General features: G+C 35.1%; 1 protein-coding gene across 5 annotated transcripts in view; it reads right to left on the bottom strand.

Annotated features, from left to right (window-relative positions):
* Positions 1-12,142, bottom strand: part of LOC138694437 (Golgi-associated PDZ and coiled-coil motif-containing protein-like) — a 412,856-nt gene that overhangs the window by 160,796 nt on the left and 239,918 nt on the right. For all 5 annotated transcript variants that reach the window (XM_069818142.1, XM_069818143.1, XM_069818139.1 and 2 more), the window contains exon 4: positions 7,421-7,592. In XM_069818142.1, the coding sequence (XP_069674243.1) occupies positions 7,421-7,592 (172 nt within the window). The remainder of the gene's footprint in view (positions 1-7,420; positions 7,593-12,142) is intronic.

The raw sequence follows: 12,142 nt of genomic DNA, 5'->3' as shown, positions 1-12,142 counted from the left end.
TGAAACACTCTTCATAAATAACATTGAAGATAGTGGATATCCTTGTCTTACATCCTGATATGGTTTTTGGCAAGATGAGTTTGAAAATTCGCAATGGGACAATTTCCTTACAATTAAGGAATACATCGAAAATCCAATCAGGTAATCAGCAGAATTGGAATTCAAGCTCATGTCTGAGCACAACCTCAGATCTCGAGTCCAACTCACTACCATTTGAGCTATGCCAGTGACTCTTCAATAGTTCTTCCTAAGTTTTTCTGTATGTCACTTTTTTCATTACTGTTCATGAAACTGGTTCGTTTTAATATATCAAAAATTATTTCAAATTTATGAGACTTTTAACAGAGTAGGTGACTTTTTCAGGTCATACCTACTTGCCCTTCAGGAAAGTTGATGTTGAGTTTCAGGACATGGTGGAATACTGAAAAATATATACTTCCAAACATTTCAGAGTTTATGTTCTAGTAAGCTGACCCAACATCGGGACACCTCACAAAATGGGAATAGTAAATTAATATAGAGAAATTTTTGCCCATATATATACATTTACGTGATAAATATAAAAAAAAAACAATAAAAATAAACACACTCATGATAAAAATAACGCATTGCAATACAAGAATACAGTAACACAAAAACACAAAAATGACATATTACATATTAAAATCGATAGTTGTGTTGAATAAATTGGTCCAAAAGGTAGTCAATTGATCTCCTGTGTCCTCATTACAAATTCCTTTCTGTCCAGTTGTTTTCTTGCCTTTCGCCTTGAGGATGGCTGCTCTTCTGTTATGCTTATCAGCCCCATGTCATATGACATCAGGCTCTTTGATTTGGCATGCGGTGGTTAGGTTACCTCTGTTAAGAAGAAGGGAGAAGTGTTTTTCCCAAGATTTCATTGGGATCTCCATGTCAGTGTTAATGGACTTCCTTCTACGGGCACGAAACAAATTTCTTAGCATCTCTTGAGCTTGGACCTTTCCTTGTTGTTCTATGAAATTAGGTCTTTAGAAGTTTTTGATACTTGTATGCTTTCCTTTCTCTGTATAAAGATTTAGATTTGTCTCGAAGATGTCTGTTCGTGATCTGTGCATAAATTTGAACATTTCTTTCTCTGTTTGTAGCACTCACCTTCAATCCCAGGTTTGACTGTCCTTTGCGTCTTGGGGATGAGTGATGGTAGTATATAGTTTTCTATTCTTTTTCAGAATAGGAACTAATTGCCTCTTTTAAAGAGCTTTGTCAATTGGGTGTTTTCTGGGTTCCAGTTATTTCTTGAGACTGTAGGAAACTTTACCATTTATTGTTGGCTTCTCTGCTTTGTTAGTGTAATTGTTTATTCTACCAGTAGAGGTTTTCTTAAAATGGTGGCTGGTGAGGAAGAGAATAATACTTGTTGTTATAACAGTCATGAAATGCAAGCTTATAGTGTCAGGCTACTAGCTATACCACTCAGAATGAAAATATTAGTCACTTAGTCAATCACATGGCTCATAACATCTCTCCCAGTCCAATCATAGCACATTGGAATACTGGAAATGCCAGCGCCTCTCATTGGTTATCGCCCATATTTAATTCAATGTTAAAGTGAATGAGATACATGTACTATAGTCTGAATCAGCTTAATACCCTAAGGGTGTGAAACCTAACCATTTTTTCCCCCATTACTACATATGCTAGTGGATTATGGTGATTTTATAGTTTGAAGGTTGAATTTTCTTTTGCCAACTTCGTTTCGAATTTCGATACTGAGAAATACTACAATTGGTAGTGATTTCCTAACTGGTATGTTGGCAGCAGGAACAGCTGTTGTCAGTAGTGCAAATTCTGAAAATTCAAATTGTTACAGATATCTGAGCCGAATACTGGAAGCTAGTGAAATTCGAACATACTAATAATTAATTAATATCAGTATTACAGTATATTAATACATAACAGTTATTTTATGTGTTGCATTACTTTGTGGTTACAATTCAAGATTATAGTCAGATAAATGTAAATAAATATAACATATGATGTGATACATGCACTTAGGTGATCGGTAGAAAATGCACACGGAGACAGCAATTATAACCAGAATAGCAAAAAGAAGTAAGTATTCTTAAGCATATATTTCGAAGTGGCATTCGGTTTTCGGAGTTTGTATGTGATCAAACAAAATACATTTTTAGGTTAGAACTTGTGAATCATAAACTGTTTAGTCAAAGCAATGAATTTTATGTTGTCAGACAAAATACATTTTAATATTAGATCATATTAATCTACTAATTACCAACATAATGTGCAAGAGGTCCAGGAGGAAAATACAGGCCTACACTTTCACAAATTATTGAACCATTTAGAAAACACCTCCCAACATAAAGATGAGATGTAGCAAATAAGCAAGACATCGTTATTGTTAATAGTATATTATTATTATTATTATTATTATTATTATTATTATTTTACATAGCATTGTGATTTTACCCTCTTTGGTGATATATGGTATTAGTTGGCAACACTGAAGAGATGGTCAAATTAGTCTTTTGGGAACTGCTCTTACGTGATCCTCACTATACCAACACCAGTAGTGGCAACTGAATATATTGTCAACTTTACAGTTCACATCCCTTAAAACATTACTATGAATGTACGAAAAACTAAATTGGGATAAATCACGATATCTTATCAAAATCCTGGACAAATTAGCATCTCGAAATGTCTTAAAAAGAATCTGGGACAGGAAGTCTAAATTCGGGACTGTCCCAGAAAAATATGGATGAATGGCCACCTCAATTCTAGGTTTCTGATTCCAGATATTGGCATACGTAAGATATTCTTCAGGTTACTTCTGTATTATTTGAATGTGTGTTAAGATACTTAAATATCTACTTCCTACATGGTATCTTTGTTTTGATGAGTAATCTACAGGGTTATATTTATGTTCCGTACTATCTAAATATCTTTTGAAGCATGGGGTTCATTGACATGAAACTCTGATCTCAGTGTGTGGGGATGGCCATGTACTGGAAACTCATAACCAATATAGTATATGTAAATATTTTTTTCTTTTAGCTGCTTCTGGTTAAACTGAAAGTGTTAACAGATCTCCTATTTTAAGTGGAATGCCCAATATATTTTTATATTTTCGAATAGTTCACTTTGACAGTTCTTCAGAAAGTATTTGCAATAAAGAGCTCTTTAGCAAATTAAAGTTGCTACACAACAAAAATATAACTGTGTACGCCCTTTCATTAAACATAAAAAGTATATACTTGAAATCAAATTAACTTTATTTTGACATGATACCAAAGAAGTCCAAATTCAGTGTTCAAACTGCTGCTTTACAATGCACCATTCGATCACAAAAATCAATTAAGGAATGACTTAACCATCTCTTGGGAATGTTTTGCACTGCTTCCAGTATTCAATATTTCAGACCTCCTAAGGTGTTGAGTCTTTCTCGATATACAACTGACATCAAATGATCCCACAACAAGAAGTACAAAGGCAACAAATTCTTGCCTACCAATCCATCATTGTGGAGAAACCTGGCCTTAACAGTGACAAACATTTTGTCCATACTGGGGTAAAGCTCCACCTTGTTGGAAAAATATGTCACCTGCGAGTAATCTTCAGTTTATATATAGGATTTGGAAACATATTGATGATAGCTGGTACTGTGTGATTTTCAAGCAAATCCAATACTGGTACCTATTTGCATTTAAAGTTTCTTTACAGAGGAATGGACCCCAACGTCTGCCCAAACATTCAGTTGTTTGTGGATGCTACATATGGTTCTCCTACATCCATTGTGGATTTACGTCTGAGACCAGTACTGGCAGTTGATGACAAATCTATTCAGGCAGAATGTAAGTCATCAGAGAACACAATTTATCCGAGAAAAATTGGATTATTGTCAATATATTCCATCATGACTTCACAAAACTGCGTTCTTCTGTCACGATCATCTTCTGAAAGTTCCTGCAAAAGTTGTACTTTATAAGGGCGGTGGTTGGTCTTTTAAGAATTTTCATCAAGGAACTTTGACTGATGTTTAATTCTAGTGATATTACTAACAGGAATTAAGACATATAAAAACCAATTCGGTCATTAATTTACTCATAAATGTTGTATAATTTCGAGTGGTCACATGACCACCTTTCTATTTAAAATTTTAAAGTTCCATCCAAGATGGCACCTTTCGAAATGGCAGAGATTTATGATGTATGCAGCATAGATGGATTAATTAATTTTGTAATAAATAGTACTATATGTATTATTCTAACATAAAGTATATATCACATAGTAGGATGGTGCCAGATTTTAACTAACCCTGTGTATCATAATATTATACAATTTAATGTCAGTTGTTTGGTTTCCAATGGTTGACAACTATGTCAATGGTTCCATTAGAGTGGTCTCGCTTTACTATTTATCTGCTTTGTGCATTTCGTATACAGTACATGAATGTAGACGAGTTCTATTATACAATGACGACTGTAGACTAGAGAGGTTTCAAATTAACATGCCCCTACTCTTCTTTATCAAAAATTTTCATTACCATTATTGTCACGAAATCTCTTACAAGAGCTCAGCACAAAATTGTACCCTTCAGCTTCATTTGTGAATAAAGCAACATTTTAAATGTGCCCACTGTTTTACTTTATCTCATTCAATGAAAGCATCACTTGAGAATGTTCCCATAAAGTTATAATCCTCAAATGGGCTTGATTCCACTATGCTTGAGTTCAAATTCTAGGAAGATTACCACTAAATCCCTAAAGAAGACTGCAATAACTTTATAAAATTTAAATATCTCACTTTGTTTTAAAACATGGTGTACTATTTCGCAGAAATGGCTGGAAGGATTAGTCACACCCCAAGAATTAGGACTAGAGCGATGTAGTCTTTGTTTTCAAAGCATCTTGAGAGGTCACTGTACTCTGCTTTCATTCAAGTGTGTGTTTTTGTAATCTGATTTGAGAGGACGCTGAAGTGCAATTTTGATAAAGTATTTGTACTCTGAGTTAATTTGTTGAAATGTTACCTTATTTTGTAATAGTGATAAACCCTAGATAGAGCCAGCCATTGGCACAGCTCAAGGGTAAAGAGTTGGTCTCCTGATCCAAGGCGTGGGTTCGAATCTTGCTTGGGCTGATTATCTAGTTAGCCAAATGTCAGGTAATCCATGGCAAATCCTCAGTCTCTTCACGCAAATACACTACCCTATCAGAATTATACCAATACTAGATAACTTCGTAATTGATACAGAGTCATTAAATAACAAATTAAAAAACTTCCGAATGAATAGTGCAGCAATAAGGACAATGCTAGAAGATATAATTATTAATTCTGCATTATATTCACCATACTGATATGAATCCTTGCGATTTTTATTTCATTACATAGAAACCTAAAGATAGGATTTACAAACGTAATCTCCACACAAAGAAGAAACTGAAAGACAGTTTTACAAAGAAAATACTACCAATTTCCAATGATAAATTTCTCCGTTTGACTTTTCAAGGATCGGATCTGGTGGGATGGATCCATGCATTTAGGTACTCAACTGGGCCATCATGTGCCCTATGCAATATGTCCAAGTCCGACAGGTGGACTGGATGATATTCGTGAATCTGGCTGTCATCCTGCCTCAACTCTGACAGACCCAGATCCCATCCCTAAACATGTACTTTATAAACTCTAGGAGCTTCCCGTATAGGGCCTTCAGCTTCAAGCCTTTAAATCCTATATCAGCATTGGAACCTCATATTACCTCCAACGCCTCTACAAAGTCTGCTGTTTTGGTCATCATAATTCCATTATGACTAGGCCGAGAATCGAACCTAGGCGGCTTGGATGGAAGTCCAGCACTCTAAAGCTAATCCAGAGATGAACCAATGATGAATTTCACTCTGTGAGTAGCTTTTCAGAAAGGTGTCAGGAATTAGTATCTGCAAATAGGCCACATTTACATCAATACCTACCTGTAAGTGCTGATACTGCACCCATGTATCACTTTGTTCTATTAGCTGGGCTTAGGCAGTCAGTAGTTTGATTTACCAGTTTCGTCAGCACTAGTGACTAGGGACACTTAGGATATAGCTTCGATGTTAGAATGTAGGGAGGCTTTCATGGCCAACATAAATAAATAAAGAATTCTTCAGGCTGAGAGGCTGTGGTCTACTGGCAGTGTTGCATCCTGACATTTCATCTATAGCTATAGCAGACATCTACAGTGGTGAGGCACATGTGGGCGAAGCGATCTCCTCGGTGAATCAGGGGCAACTGATATTGCGACTCGCTGTGTGTCAGAATTTATAGGAGTGGGGCGTAGTTTACTACTCTCTGTAAGACATTACCAGGGGATCCAATGATCTCGTTCGGAGCATGGTGTTGGGTTATAGTGGGTGAAAAGGTTTTGTGTGTGAATGTCTTAGAGCTGGGTACCAAGTTTTATTGAGTTTCAGGCCTTCTTCTTCGCAGATGAATTACAAACACCAGAACAACTTCAACCGCAAAGAATAAAGCCTGAAAATTACGAACACCAGAACAACTTCAACTACAAAGACACCTAAAACTCAATCAAATTTTGTACCCAGCTCTAAGACGTTCACACACGAAACCTATTCATCTACCACAGTCCAACATCAATGCCCCAAACGTGAACATTGGACCCTGGGCGTGGATCTTACAAACAATAGTAAACCACATTCCACTACTATAAATTCTTACTCACAACCAGTAGCAGTATCAGTTGCCCCTGGTATACCGAGGAAATCAATTTGCCCACATATACCTTGCCACTATGTCTACCTTAACTGCAGACAAAATGTCTGATGCAACACTGCCAGTTAGAACAAGCCTCTCAGCTTGAAGAATCCTTTACCTAACTACGCTGTATTTTAAGAAAATATGTTTAAGGTTGGCAGTGGGCAGTTCAATAAGTAATACACATAATTTTTTTTTCTTGGCTGCTTTCCATTGGAAAATAACAAAATTTCATACACATCATCTTTAAAACTTTCTGCATTCTGTCATATAGTTTCGCCATTTTCCATTGTAGTTTAGTTTTAAAATGGCGACTGCACGTGAAACATGTACAAAGCAGAGATCTGTGATTGAATTTCTCTTTGAGGAGCAGGAAACCATTGCAAACATTCATATGCACTTACAACATGTCTATAGGATCAAGCAGTGGATAGGAGTACTGTCAGTCATTGGGTTAACAGAGTGTTGTAGGGCCATAGATTTGAATGAAGACTATGTGGAAAAACAGGTATTTGTAGTCAATTAAATGGGGAATAATGTGATATATTTGGATTTGTTATAAAACAAACTTTGAATGAGAAAAAAAATAATGTGCCTTATTTATTGAATCGCCTAGTAGTTAGTTTTATTCTTTTCAAGAGGTACATAGAAGTTGAAGCATTCTGACCTGCCAGCTAGCTCCTTGTCCAAGTACTTTGCTGCTAGCTTTGCACCATACACTTCACTGTGAAGGGCCAGCAGAGTATTTCGTAGTGCAATGTTCTCACTCTGCAACTGTGACAACTCACTGCGCAGTGAAGCCACTTCCATCAGTCCAACTTGCATCACGTCTTCTTTACCTGTAATAGAATGCACCATCTCATGACAATAAATGGCAGCTAAAGAGATTCAGATTTTCTAACTTTATCGTGAAATGAGAGTGAAACATTTACATAAGAAAAAAAAAAAAGGTTTCATGAAGTTGACACATACTTTCTCATTCTGCATTTCAACCATCTCATAACAATCCAGCTCTTTTCCATGTTACCAACAATATGTCTCTTTGTAGTTTATCATCTTGAAGTATCATTCAAAACATATAGGCTATATAATTCAAATAATTTGTGTGAGAGCACATATAACAATAAACTTTAATTTTTTGCATTTCAATCAGAAGTATTTTATATTCTTAATTATGAATTGTTTTATTGACAACACTGAACAATACTGCGGTTTTTTTGTACCCAATAGTAGGAACAGGTACATAATTTAGTGCTAAATTTGGTGTTGAGATCCGTTTCTGTCTCCTACCCTGGTTTTTTAAAATAGAAAATCGTGTTTGAAGTTTCAACAACGTAGTTTTGGTGTAGTACTCTGCAATTTCATTACTTTGAAACTGGGTGTTAAAATAATATAATAAAGGTAATCATTTTAATGTATTCATGTCGCATATAGCTGACATAATCTTCTGAGGACTGTGGACTGTGTTATTCCCTCATATATCCTTACTCTAAATCCACAAAATCTGCATGGGTAGCACAGCAGGATGGAGAATAAAAACAGTACAGCGCCACGCATTCATCTATGCAGATGACATAGTCCTAATAGCTGATACAGGGCCAAAATTACAGAAAACTGTTCTGAAATGAACCACTATCCTGGAAAAAAAAAAATATATATGCAGATCAATCCTAAGAGCAAGGTGATGTAGATAGTGAAGACAGAAGATAAGGTGGGACAGCTATATATACTGTGTAATGTATGCAGCTCGAGCAAGTTACAAGTTATGAATATTTAGGTACTAGCAGTGAAAGACCTGTCCTTGGGCAGAAAACTATGAATGAATGAATACTCCATCAATGTGGTAACATGCATACATACATACATACATATATACCTACACACAAGTTGTCTCACTTTTTTTTTTCTTGGCCAATAATTTACGACTTAACAGAGAGCAATTCTGAACACTTTAACCTGATAGACATTGTTGTTTTCAGATAAGTTACCAATGAATAAATTATATTAGGTTACTGTTCAATCAATACTTATCACTTAACAATTATATTAGGTTAATGTTCGGTCAATAAGTAACCTGATATAATTGATTTACTTCACTAAAAGTCACGTGTGTGTACAGTGTAAAAATATGGCGTCACAAATACAGAGCAAATATTGAATTTTGCAGTGAATATTCACAATTTTGTTAAAAAAAAAACTGTAGAGACTTCGTTGCTGATAAAAGATACATCACGTAAAGTTTTCAGAAACAGAAAGTGCACACATGACTGATGAACAGTGCAAAGGGTGTCAGATCTAATCTACAACATATCGCAAGGTGCAATGCATGAATGAGATCACAGAAATCGACACGTCACTGTAGTTTGAATGTGTGAAGTCTGAATTTCATTTCTCTGTATCTTGATACATTCCAAAACAGTTAATACCGGAACAGAAAATACAGAGCGAAGACATTACTGCGATTTACTGTCTCACTACAAAAAGGAGATGATTTATTTGTTTTCATTTAGCCTAAGTAAGGCAGAATATTTAACACAGGCCCTAGTAGTTTCATTATTTTACACAGAAAACATAGCAAAAATTCATGCAGTGATATGATATAAATTTATCGCTCAAGACGAAGTTGAGGCAGTATTATTCAAAAAGGCAGATGAAAATTTACTGTAGCATAAGAAGGCTGCTCTGGTGGTTATAATGAAAAAAGGAGCGACCATCAATACCAAGATTAAATGTCACAAGATCGCATAGTGTATTCTTAACAATAAAAGCAATCAGTGGTATTGACTGTGGTGTCCTACCATCCTTATTGTCAACATTTGTTCTCATTTATATAACATTATGTAGCTTTGTTCTAGCAATAAATTTTTATTATTATTATTTATTATTAATTAGGGTTACCAGGCACCCAGGTTTTCCAGGACCAGCCCTAGTTTTTCATCCATCCAGGTACGTCTGGAGAGATTTTACTAAATGGCCGAAACATGGTTTTAAATAGCGTAAACTAATTCATACACTTTAGAAAATACTACATGAATGATACAAAAGTAAAAATTATAATTTTTAAGGATGGAGAAGCAAATATAAATGATCGTGATACACAACGATTTCTGGTGTCAATTATATATAATATACAGAGTGATTCACGAGGATTTACCGTCACTTACGGAGCTTATTTCCGAAGACATTCTGAGCAAAAAAGTGATATAAACATTTGTCCTACTCTCAATATTTTCAGAGCTACACTAACTTGAAATTGTTTGTAAAATACCATTATTCTTGAGTTTTAAGGGTAAAAGAATATTACAGATAAATAATGAACTATTCACAAGTATCATTTCTTTAATGAGCTAGTATTCTGAAGCTAAAAATGTATTGTGAATTCCATAGTTGCTTCGTACAGATTTTTTTTTTTTTCGATTTTTAACTACAGAATTGCATTTTTTTTCCGCATTTATCAAACAACTGTTACAAATCACCCAGCTCTTGTAAATTATTCAAGACTGTATATTAGGATGGATAATTAAACTGCAAAGAATCAAGTCCTAAAGTTGTACGATTTGTAACAATTTTTGTGATAAGTGCGTAAGAATGATCCAATTTTTAGTTAAAAATTGAAAAACAAAATCTGTACAAAACAATTAACAACATATTTTTAGCTTCAGAACACTAGCCAATTAAAAAAATGATACTTCTGAATAGTTCATTCTCTGTTTGTAATATTTTTTAAGCTTAAAGAAAAAAGGTATTTTACTAACAAATTCAAATTAGTGTAGCTCTGAAAATATTGAGATATGACATTTCTTGCTCAGAATGTCTTCAAAAATAAGCTCCGTAAGTGACGGTAAATCCTTGTGAATCACCCTGTATGTATGTATGTATGTATGTATGTATGTATGTATGTATGTATGTATGTATGTATGTATGTATGTATGTATGTATGTATGTATATGTATGTATATATACATATATACATCCGTAAGTGACGGTAAATCCTCGTGAATCACTCTGTATGTATGTATGTATATGTATGTATGTATGTGTGTATATATTATCCTCTGATTGAGGTTCTGTCTGATATGTACATCTATTATCAGGCAGTACATCTCACTTGACGATATGTGTCAAAGACAGAACAATTGTTTGTATGTATCTTAAGTCTGACTAGTGTAATATGTAGCTAGTCAGCAGGCCTAGTTGCCTCATAAGTGGTGCCTTTTTGGTATCACTTGTGAGGTTCAGACTTGTCTTCAGAGAGTTGACTAAACAAATATATCTTGCTGCATGACGTGGTGGAGAATGCACGTTAGAGTTATATTTTATTCTCTGTATATTAAGATTGATGTTGTGAAGGCTTTTGATGAATTTTTGAAATCTGATAAAGTATGTTAAGAATGAACAAAGTAAAGGTACATTCTGAGACAAAAAAAAAGGGAAGGTTCGAGAAACTAAGTGCAATCGGCAGATCTAGGATGCACTTGTATAAAGCTGCATTAATACTAAAACATTTTATGTTTTCCTTTGATCCTTTACAGTGAGTGTCATGCACCAAGAGTATGCGTAATATACTCATAAAGAAACATTGGACCTACAGTGTCACTGTGGCTGAGCAGTTTAAAATGCTAGTCCACCCTTTGTAAGATCAGAGGATTAATCCTGTCTCCATCTTATTTTTATTTTTTGTTTAACAAATAATGTTTAGCATGCCGTGTATCGTCTGTTTTTTGCATTTAAATCGTTTGAGAGTAAGTTTTCTCTCTTTTTCATCTAAGATAAATGAAAATAAATAATAAAGGCACAAATCCCAACGAAAATAAATACACTCATATGGGAGAAAAAAAAACAACGTGTCAATACTGTATCCCAGGCTTCTGAATTTGAGCCTACAGGCCATCCTTCGTCCTCAGTTGATTTGAAAGCCAATTCGACTCCACTTCTTTCTCCACCTCTTCTCATACATTTTTAATGGAATTTGAATAAGTGAACAGACAGACCAGTCCATCACAGTGATATCCAGCCTCCCTTCAAACCAATATAAAGCTGCAATGACTCCACCCGATAATGGATTCTCACACAGAGAATCACGACGTGTTCAAGGATGACCTTATATTATTCCCTGTTCAGTGTTTCGTCGAGTATCCACAAAACAATCAAGACTCACGAGACATTCACTCCGAACAAGACACTGATACATGGTCTCAGTGAAACTGCTTAACCATGTCTCTTTCATCCTATCGGGTTCCTCATGGACAGTAGATGATGACTTTCCCTCTGCATGTGGAAGAAAATGTCATCCCATTTGAGAATATGACTCTTCCAGTTGTGATTGGCATTTTTCTCTGCACACGCGAGATGAAATAGCTTATGATCGTCTTTTAGGTACTCTTTTTTT

This window comes from Periplaneta americana, chromosome 2, assembly GCF_040183065.1.
Source record: "Periplaneta americana isolate PAMFEO1 chromosome 2, P.americana_PAMFEO1_priV1, whole genome shotgun sequence".
Classification (NCBI taxonomy): Eukaryota; Metazoa; Arthropoda; class Insecta; order Blattodea; family Blattidae; genus Periplaneta; species Periplaneta americana.
This window is presented reverse-complemented; position numbering and strand designations above follow the sequence as displayed.